At 34.2% G+C, this 25,834-nt stretch overlaps 1 protein-coding gene across 1 annotated transcript; it reads right to left on the reverse strand.

The window, feature by feature from the left end:
• Positions 1-1,662: 1,662 nt before the first annotated feature.
• On the reverse strand, positions 1,663-23,937 carry alg14 (ALG14 UDP-N-acetylglucosaminyltransferase subunit). The gene is given in 4 exon segments (NM_001006092.1): positions 1,663-1,920; positions 19,352-19,474; positions 20,700-20,851; positions 23,612-23,937. Coding segments are annotated over 4 exon segments (660 nt in total). The 5' UTR covers positions 23,766-23,937; the 3' UTR covers positions 1,663-1,689.
• Between the last annotated feature and the right edge of the window lie 1,897 nt (positions 23,938-25,834).

Genomic DNA, 25,834 nt, shown 5'->3' on the forward strand with positions numbered 1-25,834 from the left:
CCGGTGCACCAGGAGCAAACCCACGCGAACATGGTAGAAGATGCAAACTCCACACAGAAATGCCAACTGGCCCAGCCGGGGCTCGAACCAGCGACCTTCCTGCTGTGAGGCGACGATGCTTAACAGTGCAAGAAAATCCATGTGGAATGAATAAGTTAGAACAATTAAAATGCTTGAAAGGTACAAACCTGTAATCAAAAGACAAACATTGTCCTTTTCATGCACCGTTGAAATAGTCGAAACTTTGAATACAAGCTGAAGCGCCTGCATGGGTGTAAAAAAATGTCTCTCGGTTTAGTTTTGTTGACTTTTCAAGGGTGTAAAAGGAACAAAACATTGGTCTCCAGAGATGTTTATCACGGTTGTGTATTCATTATGACAGTAACAGCGTAGGAATGAATTGCTCCAATTTCAGTGTCAAGGACTGTATCAAAATGTACAGCTGAAGTCATTAAGTCATTATGTACAGCTTAATTATTAACCCTCCTTTGATTCTTTTTTTAAATGTTTCCCAATTGATGTTTAACAGAGCAAGGATTTTTTTCACAGTATTCCCTATGATATTTTTTCTTCTGGAGAAAGTCTTATTTGTTTTATTTCAGCTAGATGGAAAGCAGTTTTAATTTTAAAACCATTTAAAGGTCAATATTATTACCCCCCTTAAGCAATATATTTTCGATTATACAATGAATTGCCTAATTACCTTAACTTGTCCAATTAACCAAATTAAGCTTTTGAATGTCACTTAAGCAGAATACTAGTATCTTGAAAATATCTAGTAAAACATGTGTTGTCTTAGAATGAAAAAATTCGGTATACAATAAAACCAAAGCCAAAACAGTTCCAGATAGTCTGAAGGTTTTTTAAGAAGACACCTATATCTTAATTGCTTTTTTCTTTCTATAATTGTTTTATTTATTTATTTTTTCCTTCAGTTTGTTTATTCTTCTTTTTATTTTTATGTTATCTTATGTGTGTATATTTTTGTGTTTATATGTGGACTTTTACTTTCATTATTTCTATACCCATTTAGTAATAAACATACTAATAATCATGTTTTAATTATGGTGAATTGTATAAGTACGTATATATATATATATATATATATATATATATATATATATATATATATATATATATATATATATATATGTATATATATATATATGTTGAAATGTTTGTAATTTTTTTACAATATTTAGCATAAATTTAATTGTATTATCTTTCCATTTCTAAAGATGTTCTGTGACTTAAATATTATTTTAATAAATATATCTGTTGAATAAATCTGTTTTGTTTAAATGCACCAATATATATATATATATATATATATATATATATATATATATATATATATATATATATATATATATATATATATATATATATTACCCATATTCACTGAGAAATGGATAAATTTTCATTTTCAAAATGGGGTTTACTCAATTATGCTGTATTATGTATTATGTACTGTCATCAAGGTATAGATAAAGTTCAGTTATAAGAAATTAATAAATTATTAATATAATAATAAAAATATTATGTTTATAAATGTGTTGAAAAGATCTTTTCTGTTAAACAAAAATACAAGAGGGCTAATAATTCAGACTCTAACTGTATATAACTCTTAGAAAAATAAAAGACAATACAAGTGTAAAAAGCTGGGTTTCTTTATATTGTGTGTATTCATCAAACCAGTCTTCCCATGTAGATGGCATTTGGGTATTTGTCTTTGAGCTGTGCCCACTGCACAAAGAAGTAGTCAGAAATGTAGTAGAGCATCTTCCCGGACAGAGAAAGTGTTTTTACACGACAGATGCTCTCCACGTAGACAATCAACACTCTTTTAAGACCCAGAATTCCTAGGAGCAGCCCTGCGGCACACAGGGGAACACACGTCCCGGGACCATTGCACAACACCTGAAACACACACACAAAAATGACAATTTAATATCAGAAACTTCACAAATGTTATGTTATCATCAAATAATGATGAACAGAATTTGTTTAATGCAGGTTTAGTGCAGGTTAGAGTTTGTGTGTGCGGAATTTTGTTGCACGGTGCAGTGAAAAGGGGCGGGATTAAACCAGATGATTAGACACAAAAAAAAAAAAAAAACACCATCACTTTCTCCTGTGTGTGTGTGTGTGTGTGTGTGTGTGTGTGTGTGTGTGTGTGTGTGTGTGTGTATTTGACTCTGAAACTCGCGCATGCCCAAATAGACACTCCCACACCATCTTACTTTAGTTCCTCCGACACTCCCCCCTAAACAGAGATGGACACGCCCACTTTTCTGACTTTTTCCAAAGTAGAGGTGTGAAAACACCCTGCTGAAACGAGGGGGTTTCATGGCCCTTTAAGGTCTTGGTCTCTTGTTTATCCTCATAGAATCCATGTGGGATAAAAGAACAGCATATTTACTCTGTCTTTCATTAAATGCAGTTACCATTTAATGTTTAGAAAATCAGACTCATTTAAAATAGCATCACTGCGCAAAAAAAACGCTATGAACGCATGCTGCACATTCCGACTTTTTCTTATAATGCACAGAGTTTTGACTCTGGGACGTTTTCATTTGCCATTCACTGACAGGCGGACAGGTTAATCCAGTTCATCAAACTCCATCTTTTAAAATCATAATAAAAGCCAGCATCTCCTCATAAAAGCCAGTGTTTCAGCGCGCTGCTACATTGAAAACATATGATTCGATTCGCATGTTCTAATTGGTTCTGGGGACAAAGCGGCTTTTGCTGTCAAAGGCAAGCGGTGTTTAGCGGCTTTTACCAACAAACTGTTATTTCTGAATGCGCTGACGCTAGGTTTTAGATGATTAGAAGCAAATCTATTTGTTGATGGGGTACTACGTGCCTAAAGCATTCACTCAATGTCATTAGCTCATTTTTGGCGAAAGTGGTGTTTAGCGGCTTTTGCATCTAAATCTAAACTCTTTAAATAAACAATCACAAATAAATAAACAGATTAAACATGTTAACTGGCTAAATTCAGCTTGTTCACGAATCAGGCCCAAAATATTCTGCCACATTTATGAAATATTAAAGGGTACAATATGTGCTTTGGAATGTATTGAAGTTATACTTTCCCAAAATAAAATATTCAAGTACAGTAGTGGAGTAAAAACTCTTAGTTACTGTCCACGGCTGCATAAAGTAGAGCATCCTCAGAGTTTGAGAAATCTGATCTGTGTGCTTCAGAACTGGAGAAACTGCACAGGAAGGCGGTCAGACTTTTGTGGAGACGTGCCACGGGGTCTGGAGAAATCATCTTACACCGACTGCTCAGACACATTAACGCTGGAAAAATCCAGCCTGTGTCTGCGAGCAGCCGAATCTGATACAGGACACAGCAGAGGCGAGGGACACTTCCACTCAATTCACTTCTGTCTGCTTCAATGGCCACTGGAGGCTGATTTCATTTATTTCCAGTTTCCAAACAGCTGAAAACACTCTTGCTGCGTCCCAATTTCCAAAAAATAATTAGTGTACCATTATATATTATACCAGTATATTAGTACATTTAAAGGGTTCAACCAAAAATGAAAATTCTGTCATCATTTACTCACCCTTCACTTGTTGAAAACCTATTTGAGTTTCATTCTTCTGTCGAACCCAAAAGTAGACATTTTGAAAAATGTTGATTTATGGGACCTCCATATTAATATTTTAACCTACTTTGAAAGCCAGCAACCAACATACTTCAAAATATCTTCATTTGTGTTCAACAGAAGGTTTAAAACCACATGAGAGTAGCCTAAACAATGAAGAAAATAAATATTTTTGTGTGAACTATCCCTTTAAATGAGTACGCCAAAGTTACGCAATGGTCTACTATTTACTGTAAAAGTTAGAAGCGCACTGTAAGTTAATATTACAAATAACACACTGATTATTGGATTGTGAATTTGATTATACTATAAACACAGAGAAAATAAAGTGTTAAAAGAAAATACAAACATGGCGCGGTTAAGGGGAGGGTCTTACAGTGGGTTTACATGCGTTAAATGTTAAATCATATTAAATTTTTAAATATGTTAAATAGATAAACAGGCAAATGAACGTCATTATAAGTTATTATTACAAGTTTCAGAGTTGTTTTCGAGTTGGGAGCATGTTAGTCAAAAAACATGGCAGAACTGATGAATGGAACTTCAGCTCTAGTGGATTTTCAATGAACTACATCAGACAAGATGGAGAGATTGGAAAAGTAAAACATACTGTCATTTTTTTAAAGATTTATTTTTGGCCTTTTTGCCTTTACTAGATGGGACAGTACTAAGACAGGAAGCAAAGTAGGAGAGAGAGGGGGTAGGGAAATGTCCTTGAGCCAGGATTCGAAATCAGGAAGCTGTGACCAGCTACTGCAACATTTGTTGGCGCACTAACCACTAGGCTAATGCGCCAACAACGTAAATCATATTAAACAGCCCGCATAGATGGCCGGCGAGCTCTAGGAAGAGTCCTGGTGGTTCCAAACATAATCCACTTACGGATGATGGAGGCCACTGTGCTCATTGAAACTTTCAGAGAAATTTTTCTGTAACCTTTCCCAGCCTTGTGCCTCGAGACAATCCTGTCTCAGAGGTCTACAGACAATTCCTTTGTCTTTATGCTTGGTTTGTACTTTGACATGCACGGTCAACCCTGGGACCTTATATAGACAGGTGTATGCCTTTTCAAATGATGTCCAATCAACTGAATTTACTACAGGTAAACTCCAATTAAGCTGCTAAAACATCTCAAGAATGATCAGTGGAAACAGAATGTACCTGAGCTCAATTTAGAGCTTCACGACAAAGGCTGTGAATACTTAAAAAATAATTTTTCACATTGTCCTTATGGGGTATTGTGTGTAGAATTTTGAGTAAACAAATCAATTGAATCCATTTTGGAATAAGGCTGTAACATAAAAAAAGTGGAAAAAGTGAAGTTATGAATACTTTCCGGATGCACGGTGTATGAATGATTAACACCTAACCTGATGAAAAATATTAATTATGTGCATGTTTTGTCATTAACTTTTGAATTACCAAACATGTATTTCTCGACATGAAAGACCCACAACTGATTAACAAAAACTCCATTGGCAATATGATTCAAGAAATAGGAAATTAAACATAAAAGAAATTTGAAGGATGTGACAATATGATTGACAGGGCATGTAACTAAGCAACAGAAAAATCTAAAAAAAAAAAGTACTTCCATTTAATTATCGTCACATGGTTCAAAATATTTATAAAAAAACACTTTGAAAAAAGATTTTGGTAACCAACAGTCATTGCCATCCATAATAGCAAAGATATACTATGGAAGTCAATGGTTACTGGTTTCAAAATATCTTCTTTTGTGTTAAACTCAAAACTGGTTTGAGACAAGTGAAGAGTGAGTAAATGATGGAAGAATTTTTGTGTGAACTATTCCTTTAATGATGAAGAGGTTTGTTCCAAAGCTTGTCTACTCTTCTCTTACACACTCAAAAGTATGTACTTTTCCTTCACATAAAGAGTCCATACTATTAGAATGTAATGCAAGTAAAATGGGATGCAGCAACAATTGCCCATCCTGCACCTGGAGATGGATGAGCACTGGCGCAGCAGCAGGTGGGCGATGTTTACATTTCACACAGACCTGCGAGTTCACTTCGGGGAATGAGATCAGTGTCAGCCAACAGAGAGACGCTGACTTCAGCTGGGAACACAGAATGGTGAGCATTTGCTGTGGGCACAGGCCAAGCTATTTGAGTCTGTCATCAGAGCCGTGCAAATTTAAAATGGCCATTATGTGAAACTTCAACAAGACATAAATCAAACGTCAGAAAAAAGAAACTGCATGTCTGGGTTGGCGAATCACTGAGACTGAATCAAAAGAATTAAAAGAGAAAAGGTTGGTTTTCTCAACAACGCAAGAATAGGACGAAAGCTGATCGTGAAATTTGTCTTTTTTTAAAGACACTTTATTAAAATAAATCATTTCTGGGTCACACCTGAAAAATGGTTCAGTAGATTTGATCATTTCTTTTAAGGTAAGTGGTTGCAAACAATTTATAAGGGCGGAATTTAAACAAACAAATTAAGTTGAACATAATTACATACTAAACATACTAAACATACTGAACATACTAAATTTACCTTGTTTAAATTCAGCATATACAAATTATTTGCAACCAATTACCTTGCAGTAAAAAATGTAGTAAACCCAATGAATCTACTTTTTCAGCACATAGCAATTAAATTAATCATTGGTACAATGTACTTATTGTGTAAAAATAAGCTTTTACATTGAACTTAGGATTGATTAAACACCTGCATATAATTACATGTGTAATTAACTTATGTAATTACATCTTTAATTACACTGTTGACCATCCCTAATTCTGTATCCCACCTTAAGAGCACCAGAAGTGTTCTGCATTACATTATGAAGACAGTAAGTACTTAAGTAGTACATAGTAGTTAAGGTCACCTAATACACAGTAGTCAACATTTGAAGTGGATCAAAAACGTGGCAAAGTAGTTTTTGTTAAATTGTTGAATAGTTTTAGGACGACTATGATAAAACGTTTTGATCTAGTTTAAATGTTGACTAGTGTAAAGTGGGACCACAAAGCAATAGGTGCATCAATATTGCACTCTAACTAAAAACTGTGTATGTATTTAGCTGAATACATTTTAATTTAATTTTGTTTGGATTTGTAAATATTTTATTTAAATTAAAAATGTGGTTTGAAACAACCAAGATTTATCAGAGTGTATAGCTAATATAAAAAATACTTCTTGCATAACCCCTAATTTTTTATGAGTGAATAAAAATTGAAAACGTGTAAAAAACAAAAAAAAACACACACTGTTGGGCTGTGAAATGACTCCAGCAGTGGACTCCCGAAGCAGAACCACCATTCGGAATCTGCACTCAAACACAGCCCTCAGCTCAAACTCATGTGATTAAACTGAAAATCCATCAGTATCAGCTGATGACCAGCGTGTGTTTAACTGCTGAAGCTGGTGTGAGGATTATAAACTGATCCTAAAACACTGCAATAAATCTTAGGCTGGTATATGAAGTCATCGTTCCTGTGACGACATCACTGTGAGTCATGTTCAAGTCACAGGTGAGGAAAACAGACAAGTCACGACTGATGATCTCATCCAGGTGATCATTTCAATTATCACGCTACAACATTCAGACAGAGCAGCTCCAGGTGAGATTAATCTGTTCTCAGGCTTTGTTACTTCCCTCCTCAGGCTTCAGATGAGTCAGACCAAACTAGACTCCAGGTGTAATGGTTATAAATGACAGACGGGTTCATTTCACTCTTTATAGAGCACTCATTGAAATACTCATAATAAAAACCCTGGAGGGTTGCTGGGGGTTTATTACAAGATTTTTGAACTAGAACTGCCGCTCTCTGGATATTTTCTCTTTTCCGGACCATTCGGACCATTTGGTTTTAGTTGAAAAATGACATCAAATGTTATGATTACTTACAATTATTTGCTTCCTCTGTCTTTTTTATTTATTTATTTTTTTTTACTGAAAGTATTGAAAATAGTGTTCTACTTTAAAATACACCAGGACATTAATCTGCTTGTTAAGTGCGAAGCAGCTTCCGGGTCTAAGTATACACACATATATACACACACACACACACACACACACACACACACACACACACACACACACACACACACACACACACACACACACACAAATATATACATGTATAAATATATAAACACACACACAAACAAACAAACAAATATATATTTATTTTGTTTGACAGAGCAAGGAAATTTTCATAGTACGTCAGAAAATATTTTTTCTTCTAGAAAAAGTCCTATTTGTTTTATTTCGACTAGAATAAAAGCAGTTTTTAATTTTTTAAAAACTATTTTGAGACAAAATTATTAGCCCCTTTAAGCTAATTTTTTCTCAATAGTCTACAGAACCAACCATCGTTATAGAATAACTTGCCCAATTACCCTAACCTGCCTAGTTCACCTTATTAACCTAGTTAAGCCTTTAAATGTCACTTTAAGCTGTATAGAAGTGTCTTGAAAAATATCAAGTAAAATATTATTTACTGTCATCATGGCAAAGATAAAATAAATCAGTTATTAGAAATGAGATATTAAAACTGTTTAGAAATGTGCTGAAACAATCTTACCTCCATTAAACAGAAATTGGGGAAAAAAATAAATAGGGCCCTAATAATTCAGGGGGGCTAATAATTCTGACTTCAACTGTATGCATGTATGTATGTATGTATGTATGTATGTTAGTTGTAGTTTGATAGATGTAGGTTGAGATGACTAGAAAAGTTAATTTGATTGAGTTAATTAAAAAATTGAAGGCAGCAAGAAACAAAAATCCAATCAGTTTAGAATTGTAAAAACCATTAAGTTAACTTAATGAATTTGCATTGGGATGGCATGAAGGGATTGTGTTAAACCCAGCATTTATTACAGTGTGTACTTTTCAGTACAGACTATTTGATACTTTAATACTTCATATGCTTAATGTTAGCTTGATAAAACAAACCACTGTGCACAAAAACACTGCACAAATGGATTTAACTCTCAGAAGGGAGACAAACTGTGACGCAAACCCAAAACAAGAGAGAAATAGAGAAAACAATGTCAAGAATCTGCTTTCTTCAGACTGTGTGTGTGGAGGAGAGGGCTTGTTTGGTTTGCAATAACAAATAACGGGGGTCTGGACGTCGTGCAATAGACGTCCCCTCACATTCCAGAGCGACTCCTCACTGCTCCTCATATTCGCACCCCAGCTCTCTATACGTTTCTTATAGCCTTTTTAGGAAATTGTTAGAAAGCTCATGTTTTATCTTTTATTTAATGTTATAATATGTGTTGTGGATGGGCATTAGCAATGGATAGAGCTAAAAAGATGATCTGTATGTCAGGATACATATTGCATTATCATTTCTGTAAAACACGCTGTGTCTCCATAATTCGAAACTGTTAAAAATACATACTTAAGGTCTTTTCAATTTGTTATAGGTTACCTGTGAGGTTTGATGTAGTGTGCAATGATACAATAAGCACTTTTTACAGTATAAAAAACATTACTTCACTGGAGAGTCCTCAAAAACCATCAAAACATATATGTGTGTGTGCACTGTTAAAAAAAGCATTGCTGCCTTAAATGTGTAGTTGAATCAACTTAAGTTTTCTAGTCATCTCAACTTGCATTAACCAAACTGAACAAAAACATTAAGTTAAACTTTATATAACTAAAAATAATTAGTGGGAACTTAATAAACTTTAAAAAAATTAAGGATTGATATATAGAAGCAAAGTATAGATATATAGAATTATAGTATAGATATATAGAAGTACAGATACATAAAAGTACAATTATATAGTGGCAAAGTATAGACATATAGAAGCAAAATATAGACCTATTGAAGCAAAGTATAGATGTATAGAAGTGAAGTATAGATATATAAAAGCAAAGTACAGACATATAAAAGTAGAGTACAGATATATAGTAGTATAGATATATAGGAGTGAAGATAAAAATAGATAAATAGAAGCAAAGTATAAATATATAGAAGCAAAGTATACATATATAGAAGAGAAGTTTAGATATTTAGTAGCAAAGTATAGATATATAAAAGTACAGATATATAGAAGCAATATATATATATATATATATATATATATATATATATATATATATATATATATATATATATAGATATAGATATAGAAGTACAGATATACAATAGCAAAGTATAGATATATAAAAGCAAAGTATAGACCTATTGAAGCAAAGTACAGAAGCAAAGAATAGATATATAGAAGCGAAGTAAAGATATATAGAAGCAAAGTACAGATATATAGTAGCAAAGTACAAATATATAGTAGTAAAGTACAGATATATATAGTAGCAAAGTACAGATATATAGTAGCAAAGTACAGATATATACTGTATAAGCAAAGTACAGATATATAGTAGTAAAGTACAGATATATAGTAGCAAACTACAGATTTATAGAAGCAAAGTACAGATATATAGTAGTGAAGTATAGATGTATAAAAGTAAAGTACAGATATATAAGTGAAGTATAAATATATAGAAGCAATGGATCGATGTATAGAAGTAAAATAGATATATAGAAGTAAAGTATGATTTATAGAAGTGTGTGTGTAGTTCTGGATATATCAGTCTTAAACACTATTCAAATAAAAACCAACTTCTCATTACCTACAACTCATAAAATCAAATTTAATGACTTTTACCACATGCTAAACTGACCATATAGCAAACAGAAGCTGAACAGTAAAGCGACACGAATGCGCTCTTCAGTCTAGACTGACGTATTGACAGCAGCAGCGTTCACTATTAACTGCTCCTCTCAGCATGTGGATTCAGGCCGAGACGTTTGGCTTGTGCTGACACATCTGGAGCTCATGAGGACCCATGACGCACTTCTTTCCTTTTATGGCTAAAAAAGGACTGAATCCACCCCCTCTTCACCTCCGGATTTCAGACCTGACCCCCCATTTCCCCCGATTGGGCTGTGGTATGCGAACTGGCCCAGGCCCCTAGCTGACATGCTCAAGTTTGGCTAAAACAAACACTGTGGTCATAAAGGGATGGACATAGTTAGGCTCAGTCTCCTGTTCTTAGCTGAGAGGATTGGCAGTCGGTGCGTTTTCTGCTGCTGTAGCTCATCCGCCTCAAGGTTCGACATATTGTGTTTAGAGATGCTCTTCTGCATACCTCAGTTGTAATGAGTGGCTATTTGAGATACTGTTGCCTTTTTATCAGCTCGAACCAGTCTGGCCATTCTCCTCTGACATCAACAAGGCATTTGCGCCCACAGAACTGCCACTCTCTGGATATTTTCTCTTTTTCTGTCAATTCTCTGTAAACCCTAGAGAGGGTTGTGCAAGAAAACCCTATTAGATCAACCATTTCTGAAATACTCAGACTAGCCCGTCTAGCACCAACAACCATGCCGCATTCAAAGTCACTTAAATCACCTTACTTCCCCATTCTGATTCTCGGTTTGAACTGCAGCAGATCGTCTTGACCATGTCTACATGCCTAAATGCATTGAGTTGCTGCCACGTGATTGGCTGATTAGAAATTTGCGTTAACTAGCAGTTGAACCTAATAAAGTGGCCGGTGAGTGTAAATACTGGCTTGACAAGCATTAAAAGACAAAAAATAATTCAAAAGCTAACAAAATATTAATAATTGATATAGCCAATAAAAAATATCACTGCAATGAATGTCAGAATGCAAGAACAACTTGAAGACTTATTTGTAATATATTACAAAGAAAAATATGTTTAAATATATCAACATAAAATATATAATCAAACAAAGAATATACGATCTTATTGTTTAAAATTGTCAACATTAATCATTTCACTTAAATAACGAATTTCCTATTTTGGGGGCGTCACGGTGGCACAGTGGGTAACATGATTGTTTCACAGCAAGAAGGTCGCTAGTTTGATCCTTGGCTGGGCACACATTTCTGTGTGGAGTTTGCATGTTCTCCCAGAGTTCATGTGGGTTTCCCCCGGATGCTCCGGTTTCCCTCACAGTCCAAAGACAGTGTGTATGTGTGTGAATGAGAAAATAAATGAATGTCCTATTTTCTCCTTTTTATTTTACAGCAAAACCAAAACTCTTACTAAAATATGTGTGTAAACCCCAAACATTTGAACACGGCAACACATCTAAGAAGGCCACATCTGTTAATTACGGTACAAGAAATCTGCAAACATTTTTCACTATTCAAAAAAAAAAAAAAAAAAAAAAAAAAAAAAAAATCTGTGAAACTGGGAAATGACGTGAGCAGTGAAAACACAGGGCTCTAATTAGAGATTAACAGCATGCAAATGCGGTCACCAATGAGAAATCAGACCGCTTTATTCTGACCTTTAAACTCTGCTGCCAAGTCACACCCCACCTCCTCACAGCCAGTCACCAAGGCAACACAGAAACCCGATGCTGTTTGACTCCGCCCCCAACAGGGAGGTATAAAAGGGTCGTGGAGGAGCCAGTCAGACTTCGCCACATCCCGACAACAACAAGACCCCTCACAACCCTTCATTACATAACCACAGGAGGAGGAGAGAGAAAGGGGCCCCTGGATTATGAATTATTCCTGAAAGAGGGCTTAAATGAAGCCCGTCCCTCTCTCTCTTTCTCTAAATCACCCCCTCCCTCTCTTTTTTGTGTTCTTTATCTGTCTTAGAGTGTTTTCCCAGCACTGACGACAAGCAGAGAAACAGCAGGATTAGTGTTTGCTTATGCAGCAGATAGTCTTCCAGCAGGAATGTGATAGTCTTATCACCTGCTGAAGGATAAAATGTCTTTATCACCTGCTTAAACTTTCCCAGTGCTGCTGTGTGACATGCACAACAACTACTGCTTTTGTGTTAATGAGGTCAGGATGAGTATTTAAAGGGATAGTTCACCCAAAAAAAATGGACAAGTCCAACATTTATATCACACCGAAGGGGTTCCAACGGTTTATGAATGTGTTTTCTGTTGAACACAAAACAACACTAGTAAAACACTGCAGACTGTCAGCTTTAATTTGAGAGTAATTACATCCAAATCAGGTGAACAGTGTGGGAATTACATACACAGGTTTGCATATGTGCCTCCCACTTATTAAGGGTCCAAAAGTAACTGGACAGAATTAATAATCATAAATCAAACTTTCACTTTTTAATACTTTATTGTAAATCCTTTGCAGTCAATTACAGCCTGAAGTCTGAAACGCAGAGACATCACCAGACGCTGAGTTTCATCCCTGGTGGTGCTCTGCCAGGACTCTACAGCAAGTGTCTTTAGTTCCTGCTTTTTTTCTTGGGGCATTTTCCCTTCAGTTTTGTCTTAACCAAGTGAAATGCAAGCTCAATCAGATTCAGATCAGGTGATTGACTTGGCCATTGCATAACATTCCACTTCTTTCCCATCAAAACCTCTTTGGTTGCTTTTGCAGTATGCTTTGGGTTATTCTCCATCTGCACTGTGAATCACCGTCCAATGAGTCAGAAGTATTTGGCTTAATATGAGCAGAAAATATTGCAGGAAATACTTCAGAATTCATCCTCCTGCTTTTATTGAGGTTCACCAATGGTTTACATCTTGTGGTGAACCCTATGTTTTCAGTCTTCTCTTGATTGTTGACTCTGACACACATACACCTATCTCCTGGAAAGTGTTCTTGATCTGGCCAACTGTTGTGAAGGGTGTTTTCTTCACCAGGGAAAGAATTTTTGGGCTGTTCATCACAGTTGTTTTCCAAGGTCTTCCATGCCTTTTGGTGTTGCTGAGCTCACTGGTGCGTTCTTTCTTTTTAAGGCCCCGTTTACACTAGTGCGTTTTAGTTTTAAAACGGCGTTGTAGAATGAAAACGATCCGCATCCACACTCGCGTTTTACCCAGCGTTTCTGAACAGCTCTCCGTCCACACCAAAACGCTGAAAACGCACATCACGTGACCACACAGACACTCTCGGGCAAGCGCTCCAGCATTTCTACCCAGATGAGAGCTCTGCTTGTTAATCAAGCATCTCCCGCTGGATCTAATCTCACTATATTTGCTAAACGTGATATTTCATTCATGTTGTTGTCTTTATCTAACGACATAGGCCAATTCCCTGACTTTGGTCATTGGAATCTATTAAGTTACTTGTTCACGGGTAACATGTTTTGGTTAAGCGCAAAGATAAGTTAATGATTAATCCAGGTACATTGACCGATCGCTTGCCTTTATTTCCTACAATGTATAAACTTATTGTATGTTATACTTTTATAATTATCGATTATTAAAACTGATATTCAGCAAAAGAGAGGGTGCGTTTCGTATTTTCACTGAAATTGAAAGGAAACAGTTGTTATAGGCTCCGTTTTGTTATAAATATCCACACAGTGAAGATGACGCTCATATATGCAGCACGGCGCCTCAACATTTCTGCTGTCTGTTAAGTTGCTAATATTAAAAAGAAAATAGGCAGTTCCTTAAATCATGTTTACATTTTATTGTTGAGAAAGTGAAACAACGTAGCCAAGGTGATGTGAATGAAGTTATAAAGTACACTGCAGCAGCGTTTTAGAATGAGCAGCAGCGTTTTAGAATGAAAACGGCCTCTCCAGCGTTTTCAAAAAGCTCCGTTTTCGGCGCTCGAGAACTCCGGCGTAGTGTGGACGGATGGCATAACCGTAGCAAAACTTATGCGTTTTCAAACTAAAACGCACTAGTGTAAACGGGGCCTAAGAATGTTCCAATCCGTTGTTTGGCCCCACCTAATGTTTTTGTCATCTCTCTAATTAGTTTGTTTTGTTTTTTCAGCCTAATGATGGCTTGCTTTACTGATAGTGACAGCTTGGATCTCATCTAGAGAGTTGACAGTAACAGATTCCAAATGCAAGTAGCACACTTGAAATGAACTCTGGACCTTTTATCTGCTCATTGTAATTGGGATAATGAGTGAATAACACACACCTGGCCATGGAACAGCTTAGAAGCAAATTGTCCAATTAGTTTGATTTATGATTGTTGTTCTGTCAATTACTTTTGGACCCTTAACAAGTGGGAGGCACATATGTAAACTGTTGTAAATCCTACACCATTCATTTGATTTGGATGTAAATACCCTCAAACTAAAGCTGACAGTCTGCAGTTAAGGACCATATTGCTTGTTCGTTTAATTTCAAATCAATCGTGTTGGTGACTAGAACCAAAAACTTCAAAATTGTGTTGATGTCCAAATATTTATGGACCTAACTAGATATGCACCATTTTTGCATCACTCTTTTTAAGTGAACTGAAATTGAAGCTTTAAGTCAAATGAACAAGAAAAACATAGTTATATATACTAAACAATACAAGTTAACGTGATTAATTAAAAGTAATTTCAAGTTTTTCAACTTAAAATCTTTAAGTGCAGTGGTTGAAGGTTTGTGGCTGTTTTTTCTCCATTGACTTCCATTATAATGACATTTTTTGATTGCAAAGTCTTGACACCATACCGGGGTTGGACAGTACTTCCAACCTGTGCAGGCCATGAGAGATGTTTAACTTCACTTTCATGTTCATCAGACCACTCTGTTACCAGTCTTGCTGTGTGTATAGGTGCATTATCATCCTGATACATGGCACCGCCTTTAGTGACTAAACGCTTGGCTATAGCAGCCTGGCCATGCAAATTGACCCCGTGGAGCTCCCAACGAACAGTTTTGGTGAAAAAGAAGAGTTTCGGTGCACATTTAATTCTGCAGTGAGTTGGGCAGCTGTGGTTCTATGTTTTTTGGATACAATGCGAGTTAGCGCACTGACATCACTTTCAGACGGCTTCCACTTGCATCCAAAGTATTTCTGTTGGATGTGGTTTGTCCTTCTTGGTGATATGCTGACACTGATCTGGATACAGTGGCTCTTGATACATCACAAAGACTTGATGCCTTGGTCACAGATGTGCCAGTGTCCTCTTTTAAACTCTGATATGCCACCATAATGTTATGTGCATTGCAATATTTTAAACAAAACTGTGCTATTACTCTTCTAACTGAACCTTAACACTCTGCTCTTACTGGTGGAATATCAAATTTAGCCATGAAACCTCCAACATTAAATTAGCCAGTGTTTCAATTTCATTGTCCAACCCCTGTATAAAATGCAATCTTTACTGTTGGTGCTTTTCCCTACTGGGAAGAGGTACAATTTGTCGTTTTAACTGTTGATAATCAGTTTCAGTTAAAAAAAAAAAAAAGCTTACTGTCTGGTTTTTATATGGACTTTTATTATTATTATTACTTTAATTATTATTATTATAATTATTATTATTATTAAGTGTCATGTGCCAAACAAAAAATGCCATTATAATTGACGTAAACATAAAAGACACATATCACAGATATATAATAGCCTAATTCTGGAATCAACAGATAACACCCTTCAAATTAAAGAAAAATGGGAATCTGAACTTAATGAAAAAATTGAGGATGATATTTGGGAAAACATATGTTCAGAAGCTCATAAGGGGATCAACAGCCATAACTGGAAAGAGTTTGACTGGAAAACAAAAATTAGGTTTTTTAGAACACCATTGATGGTCTCCAAATATACTAACCGTCCACAGTCAGAGGAATGCTGGAGGGGTTGCGGAAATGTGGGTAATCAGGCACATATATTTTGGGAATGTCCAAAGATACTTGCATTTTGGCAAGGGGTAAAGATTGAGATAATGAAAATTATGCAGGTAGATCTACCTTTTACTCCCCTGTTTTTCTTGCTTGAAGGGATACCCCAGGATATATATAATAAAAACCAGAGATATATACTACATATACTTTTACTAAGTGCAAGAAAGACCATAACAATAAATTGGATGAAGCCACACCCTCCAACAATAGTACAGTGGATAGAAAAACTTGATTGTATATATAGAATGGAGTATATGACTGCTCAACTTCAACTAAAACTGGATATTTTTAAACAAAGATGGGCACCTGTTACGTTGTACCTGAATAGGACATAGTATTTCTAGCTCCTTTGAAACCCTTAAATATTGTATGTTTTTTTTTTTGTAATTTTTTATTTTTTTTATTTACATCTGCGGCTACTGTCGTTTTTTCTTTTCTTTTCTTTTTTTTTAATAATCGCTGCTGTCACTGAATGTTCTGTTCTGTAAAATGTTTTAATGTATAAAAATAAAGTTCAAAAAAATAAAAATAAAAATAATTGACGTAAATGGGGTAAAAATAACCACAAACATAACCAAGTGTAGTAAATGTGAACAATACAAAAGGCTTAGGTGTGATTTAAGTCTTATTTACAATGATCACAGGTGTCTCTCATTAAATCTCACAAAAAATAAATGTCACACTGTCACTTTTTCCAGCTTTTTAAGAAAGAAAATCAATCAGAACAGAACATTTTATTTTGGGGTGAACTATCCCTTTAATTCAGAATCATGAAAGATATAGAAAAAGCTGGCTTCCTTAGATAACATAACATCTATTAATGAATCATTCATATGACCACCATAACAAGTCAGTGCTGTTTTCAGCTAACAATAATAAGATTGTAGTAAACATTTTGACCATATTACAATCCATTCGAAAGATTTTCACATCCACAATCAACTCAGAACGTGGAACTAATGGCTTATAAACATTTAGTTTCAGTATTTCTCTGCCTAAAGCTCATATAGGAATCTGAACAATATTTTGCTGATAACCTCATCTGACCTTATAAACAATAAAGTGTGGAGATATTTATAAAAAGTGATGTTTTCCAAAACAAAGGACAGGATGTTTGAATTCTCAAGGATGTGGACTGGGTAAAGACACAACGGAGTTAATCTGAAGGACACACTGTTTCAGAGATTTACTTAAGAAAACACTTTAAAGAATAAGAATATGGTCTATTAATAATACTCATGCTAAACAAGCTGCCAGATCATGCTGAGCTTGTTCTATCATTAACAATCTTTAAAACATTACCACTTTATAAGGCGCTCATTGAAAATACCTGAAGTGTTAATTTTTTATTATTGTTTTTTATTCCTGAATCATTAGCAGCCCTGTATATTTTTCCCCAATTTCTGTCATTTCTAAACATAGTTTTAATAACTCATTTATTATAACTGGTTTATCTTTGCCATGATGTCAGTACATTACATAACATTTTACTAGATATTTTCCATGATACTAGTATTCAGATTTAAGAGACATTTAAAGGCTTAATTAGGCAAGTTAGGGTAATGATGGTTTGTTCTGTAAACAATCAAATAAATACTGCTTAAGGGGGCTAATAATATTGACCTTAAAAGGTTTTTTTTTTTAACTGCTTTTATTCTAGCCGAAATAAAACAAAAAAAGACTTTCTTCCGAAGAAAAAAATATTATAAGAAACACTGTGAAAAATTCCTTGCTCTGTTAAACATCAATTGGAAAATATATCCAATATTTATCAATGGAGTTAACATACGTGGTTATTCACTAGAGAACAAAGACGATGAAATAAGTTGAAACAATACCAAACCAAAATCAGCTGATTTTACAATAATACTGTCACCTGCAGTCGCCTTCACAGCTGGCAACGCATTTAATATTGATTAATTTTGCAACAATAACATTGTTTTTCATATTTATTAATGTACAACTGCCTTGATATGATCTGTATAAAACTCTATATAAATAAACGTGACTTTTTAAAATTCAGAAATGCACAAAAATAAACTGCACTCAAACAAAGTCCCCTTCACTCTGCACTTTAAAACGCCCCTCAGGCAATATGCACGGGCATTCTGTCTGAATGGGGAAACATCAAAGTCTCCAAAACTGTTTGGCAAGCTTCTAATTACATTACATAATTGGAATCACCAACATAATTAAACAACATAAGTTTAGTTCTCATAAGTTTAGTTTCTAAACATTAGAATCAAACAAAACCTGCATTTTTTTCAGGTAGGCCAAGCTAATGCACATGCTTACTCGAAAAGAATGGCCGGGTTACACATCATATCCTCTAGATAATGCTTCGTCAGATCGTGCTGTACTTCTAAAGTAATTCACAACCTGGTCTTGATGCCGAATCTCCTCCAGAAATGACAACGACTCTTTGTTTGTGGCGTTTGATTAGTTGCTTTCATGTGATGTGCATTTGACAGGACTGCACCTCACGTTCCTTTCATACAGATCACAAAACCAGAAAACTTTTGTTTTCAGGTGCACTTAGTTCATTTAATAGTAGAGATTTCAAGCTTTATGTGGATATTTTTCTTTTATCAGTAAAGCAAGTATTCACTGAGATTCCGGTGTGTTTGTTGACCACATAAACTGTCTGGTTGGATCTTCTTTCCAAAAGAATCGTCAGTCTATAGCGATCGATGATTGGCTCCTGTACTAGTAAGCAGAGCTTCATTCGCCATATTGACCGTTACACTTGAAATGTCTTGTCTAGTCTTTGACTCCAAATAATATTTTTCCTGCTTGTTCAAATGAGTTATTTAAAATGAGTTGAAATAACACAATTACTGAGCTTGTTTTCGAGACACAACTTAATTGTTTTAAGTTTAATCCACTTAAACTTGTTAAATTGACTTGATCGATTTATGAATGAATTACGTGGAGCATTGTTACAGACTTTATACTTTAATTAGGATAAAAATGCAATCATCCTACTCAAAATAGAGCAGGGCAGCCCATAGGCATGATCTTATGAAAATGTTATGAATGTGCTATTTCTGGAGGGCATTGCACAGACAGGAGGAAAAGAGGAAATGAATATTTGATGAAGACGTGATGGAGGATAAATGAGAGAAGAGAAAACCCACCACATCCGGCCGAAGCCTGAAGACCAGCGGTACGGAGGAGAACAGAGCGTTCAGTGAACTCAGAACAGAGGAACTCCAGGACTGACGCACTTCACGACTGCGAGGAATCCGCTGGAGAGTAAACTGAGATCAGAGAAAAAAAAGGCAATTATTAAGTGACAGAATAAACACAACAGCACATGACTGAATGATAGAATGATTAAATGAATATCTATCCATCTATCTATCTATCTATCTATCTATCTATCTATCTATCTATCTATCTATCTATCTGATGAGGTATCTATCTATCCATTCATCTATTCATCTATCTATTGTTTCCATCAATTATGTCCATCTATTTTATCCATCTATCTATCCATGTATCCATCTATCGTATCTATCCATCGATTGTATCGATCTATTGTATCGATCATCCATCACATCTATCTGTACATCAAATCTTTCTATTATATACACCTATCTATCTATCTATCTATCTATCTATCTATCTATCTATCTATCTATCTATCTATCTATCTATCTATCTATCTATCTATCTATCTATCGTATCCACCTTGCATCTATCTACTGTATCTATCATCCATCGCATCTAATCCATCCGTCCATTAATCTATCTATATATCCACCTATCCATCCATCATCAATCAATCAATCAATCAATCAATCAATCAATCTATCTATCTATCTATCTATCTATCTATCTATCTATCTATCTATCTATCTATCTATCTATCTATCTATCTATCTATCTATCTATCTATCTATCTATCTATCGTATCCACCTATCTATCTATTCATCCATCCATCCATCCATCCATCCATCCATCCATCCATCCATTGTATCTATCTACTGTATCTATCATCCATCGCATCTAACCCATCAATCCATTAATCTACCTATAAATCCATCCATCCATCCATCCATCCATCCATCCATCCATCCATCCATCCATCTATCTATCTATCTATCTATCTATCTATCTATCTGTCTATCTATCCTATTGTATCCATTCATCTATTGCATCCATCAATTGAATCCATCTATTGTATCCACTTATCTGTCCATCCATCCATCTATCTATTGTATCCATCAATCAAATCCATCTATCATATCCACATATCTATCTATCCATCCTTCCATATATATTCTCATAATTTCAAAAACTATTTGTATGAAAATGCCTGTAAAATGACAGGATCTGCTGCCACCTGCGGGCCAATGTGAGACATAACAATAAGAAAGTGCCTTTTGAAATATCACAGACCGGCACATGGGTTTGGAATGATGATATTTCTGGGATCAACTAGTAGATTTTATAGTTGTTGTTTTGTTTTGTTTTTTCACCTGAGAGGTTGAATCACTTTTTTCTCTCTCTGCTTCAAATGTTCGGATCTTCTCTTCGCTCATTTTATCGGTGTCTGCGATCACATAATGTCGAGGGTTATAAGAGTGAGATAAACTCCCCAGCAGACGGATGATTTCTGTGGTGTGTCCTCCTGAGAGAAACAGAAAATAAATATTGTCCATAACAATATTAATGATGATGACACTTTGCTATGAAGCTAATTTGTTCTTATTAGATAATGCACTAGCTCAGGGATGGGCAAACTTGATCCTCGAGGGCCGATGTCCCTGCAGAGTTTTGTTCCAACACTAGTCAAACACCCCTGAACAAACTAATCAGTGTCTTCAAGATCACTTGAACTCTATAGGGAGGTCTGTTTGAATAGGGTTGGAGCTAAACTGTGCAGGACACCGGCCCTCCAGGACCGAGATTGCCCACCCGTGCACTAGCTAATAGTGAGTAATAATCTATTTTTCCAGGATTTAGCCTTTTAATCTTTGTGAAAATGAGTGAACATTTAATTATGTGAGTTCAGAATGCACCAGGTTAACAAATTAAACTGTATTTTAAACAATCAACTAGTAAATGCTGAAACTATACTTTTAAATATTGCAGAAGTATTTTTCATTGTTATTCACAGTTAACTAATATTAAGAAATTAGACTTTTTTTGCCACAATAATAAGAATAAAACATCCCAAAATAATAAATCACAAATGAAATAATAAAATAAACGTGACATTTTTATTGCAATATGTTCTTAAGTGTATTATTTAATTGCAAATAAAATATTTATGCCATTTGTATTAGCATTATTATATTACATTAAATGCAAATATGGGTCCCACTTTATATCAAGTGGCCTTAACTAATATGTACTTACATAGGAATTAATAGTTTGTTACAATGTACTTATTGTGTAAATACATGTATTTACTGTGTACTTATGCTTGATTAAATACCTGTATGTAATTACATCTGTAATTAACTTTTGTAATTACATTTGTAAATACACTGTTGACCATCCCTTACACCTTAACCCACCCTTAAACCTACCCATACCACCAAACCTGTCCATAACCCAACCTCTATCCCAACTCAAAAGCACCACAAGTGATCTCAAATACATTATAAACACAGTAAGTACATTGTATTTATTTTTTTGATGTAAGTACATAGTAGTTAGGGACACTTAATATAAAGTGGGACCCAAATATGTAAAAACTAAAGAATATACAATATATGCAGACAGACGGACGAACAGATAAAGTAAGGTATAGATATATAGAAATTATATATATATATATATATATATATATATATATATATATATATATAGGGTATAGATACTGTATATAGAAGTAATAGACAGACAGACAGACAGATAGATATAGACAGACAGATAGACAGACGGACGGACATATAAAGTAAGGTATAGATATATTATATAGAAATCATATATATAAATATATATAAATATATATATAAATATATATATATATATATATACATACATATATATATATATATATATATATATATATATATATATATATATATATATATATATATATATATATATATATATATATACCTATCTATCTATCACTTCTATATACAGTATCTATACCTTATATATATATATATATATATATATATATAGGGTATAGATACTGTATATAGAAGTAATAGACAGACAGACAGACAGATAGATATAGACAGACAGATAGACAGACGGACGGACATATAAAGTAAGGTATAGATATATTATATAGAAATCATATTATATAGAAATCATATATATATTTATATATATATATATATATATATATATATATATATATATATATATATATATATATATATATATATACCTATCTATCTATCACTTCTATATACAGTATCTATGCCTTCTATATATATATATATATATATATATATATATATATATATATATATATATATATATATATATATATATATGAGCAATTCCGTGCAAATGTCAACCTTGCCATGAAAAAGATTTTTGTTTTTACCAAAATATGGAAACCATTTCTGGGTTTTTTGTGTAAGCAAGTATTTTACAGTACTTTAAAAATACTCAAAAATGCATCTGTCAATGTTTTCAAACTTTTCTATTTGATTTACCAAAGTCACACAAATGGTAATTTCACATGCGTCACATCCATAACAGAGAGATGTCACATCCATAACGACACTTTTTCCTCAGAAATGTGAAAATATTAAATAAAATAAAACCAAGCAATTTTGTTTTATAGAGAGCCGACTCTAATCCTTTTGATTAGCATTATTTCTTTTGGGTTGTGCAGTTTAATTCACATAATTTCTACAAAGTATGTTGTGTACTGTAAACTCGCAGACTTTTTTTGTCACATCCATAACGCATGCTTATTTTCCTCATTTAAAGTACAAAACACGTTTACAGATTGATATTTTTCTGCTCCCATAACTCTGTGGCTAGTTGCTCTTGAAAATATAATAAAAAATTTTAATATAATGTTAACATATACTTTCTCTGTCAATTTATGTGTTGAGTTTTTATTGCAAATGTCACATCCATAACGCTGGAATTGCTCATATATATATATATATATATATATATATATATATATATATATATATATATATATATATATATATATATATACTGTATATAGAAGTAATAGATAGATAGATAGATAGATAGATAGATAGATAGATAGATAGATAGATAGATAGATAGATAGATAGATAGATAGATATACTCTATAGAAGGTATAGATATATAGAAGGTATATGGTGTACATAGAAGTAATAGACAGACAGACAGACAGACAGAGACATTTTTATTCAGCTTTAAAACACAAAAGCAATATATAAAACACAGATACATGCAAATACTTATTCCTGACCTGATCCAGCCACCACCAGCACTGATACAGATCCCTTCTGTCCAGGTTTATATTCAGGTCCATTTCGCAAGACCACAAATAATCGTAAAATAAACCCTGTCACTAATAATAAAGCGGTGAGAATGACACCACTCAGCACTACAAACAATGCCATCAGGTACCAAGATACCCGCTCATTAGGGGTTTAATAATTGAGTCTCAAAACATTAGTAGACTCATGTTTGTCAGGAAAGAGCAAGCATTTACACTGCAAACAACTTTATAAAGTAAAACTGGAATGCGTGTTGTAGTTTTGAGAAAGCAGTCATCAGAGCACACGTACAGCTGCTACGGAAAGCCAAGAGGGACAGGTTTGTGTTGTGTTTATACGGAATTTCTGAAAAGAGCGACATCTAGTGTTTAATAGTGAAATAAGTCAGGTTGAATCATTCATTCATCCATTCATTCCTTTTACCGTCAGGGGTCGCCACGGCGGAATGAACCGCCCACTTATCCAGCATATGTTTTACACAGCGGATGCCCTTCCAGCTGCAACCCAGTACTGGGAAATAACTCAGGCAGTAAAGAGTGTAATTTTGCAATAGTATGTCGTTTTTATTATTATTTTGTGACCAAACAGATCATACAATGATATTCTGACTGAAGGTCTTTGGCCTTATGTTTAGTAAGATACAGCTTTTGCAGTAATTTAAACGTTTAATAACACATACGCTAGCGCATTTAGGCTACAGTTGAGGGGAAAATGATTAGCTCACCAGTGAATGAATTCTTCACTGATTTTAAGATTTTCAAGGTATTTCTAATATTTTTTTTTTCGTTTAGAGAAAGTCTCTTACTTTATTACTTCTTTGTTTTGGCTGAAATGAAATCATTTAGAATATAATATTAATAATAATAATAAGAAGAAGAAGAAGAAGAAGATTTTTTTCAGTTTTATTGGCTATAAACAAACCTCTGCTGTCAAATGGCTTGGCTAATAACCCTAACTTGCCTAACTTGTTAAGCCTTTTAATTACAATGAACACTAGTATCTTGAAAAATATTAAAATATTTTGTACTGTCCTGTCATGTACTAACAAATTAGTTCTTTTAAATTAGTTAATAAAATATGTATGCTTAAAATGTGTTGGAAAAAACGTCTCTCCATTAAACAGCATTTGGGAAATATCTGAAATAGAATACAAATTACTGAGGGACTAATAATTTCACCTTCTACAGTATTTAATAAAATTAAGCATTTAGGAAAAAAGATACAAAGGCTAAATAAAAAACATGTACTGTGCTTATTATATCATCAACAAACAAATAAATAAATAAGTTAAATAAATAAATAATTACTATTATTGTTACCCTAGAATAGTATAATAGATATGCAAGGGAGCACCAAAATAAGCATGTTGATAATTTATTAATTATATTTTTTGTAAAAAAAAATTGTCAAAAAATATTATTAATAATAATAATAGGCTACTAATGTTATATCATTAATAGCCTGACAATAATAAATTGTCATGACATTTACTTACCCCGCGTTCGTGTGGGTTTCCTCCGGGTGCTTCGGTTTCCCCCACAGTCCAAAGACATGCGGTACAGGTGAATTGGGTAGGCTAAATTGTCCGTAGTGTATGAGTGTGAATGAGTGTGTGTGGGTGAGATGGGTTGCAGCTGCAAAGGCATCTGCTGCGTAAAACATTTGCTGGATAAGTTGGCAGCTCATTCCACTGTGGCGATTCCGGATTAATAAAGGCACTAAGCCGAAAAGAAAATGAATGACATTTACTTAAAAGTAGCAGTGGTAGAAGTGGGCTGGTATAACAATTCCATTTTATATGTGAAATATTATTTTAACAGCATATTCCATTAAATTATAGACTAATAATTTGTTTAATGATTAAGACACCTAGAATATGACCTACCTAGCATTAGGCTATATAATAAATCTGAATCTGGCAACTTGGATGGAATTTCCTGAACTCCAATCTAAACATAAACAATATTTCGACAAGATGTTTTTTTCAGACGAATGTATTTATTTATTTAAGTCCTCAGTTTCTTTATGGGAAGTTCTCATGTTTGTTGTCTCATGGATGTTTCGTCTACTACAGCTTCCTGAACCCTTATAGACTGTTAGGGATGTTTTCATCCTCTGGGGTGATTTTAAGTCTTAATATGGCTGTAATCTTTTCTGTGTTTCAGCCAGCAGAATGATCTTTGGTGCCAAAT

This window comes from Danio rerio, chromosome 24 (genome assembly GCF_049306965.1).
Source record: "Danio rerio strain Tuebingen ecotype United States chromosome 24, GRCz12tu, whole genome shotgun sequence".
NCBI classification, from domain to species: Eukaryota; Metazoa; Chordata; class Actinopteri; order Cypriniformes; family Danionidae; genus Danio; species Danio rerio.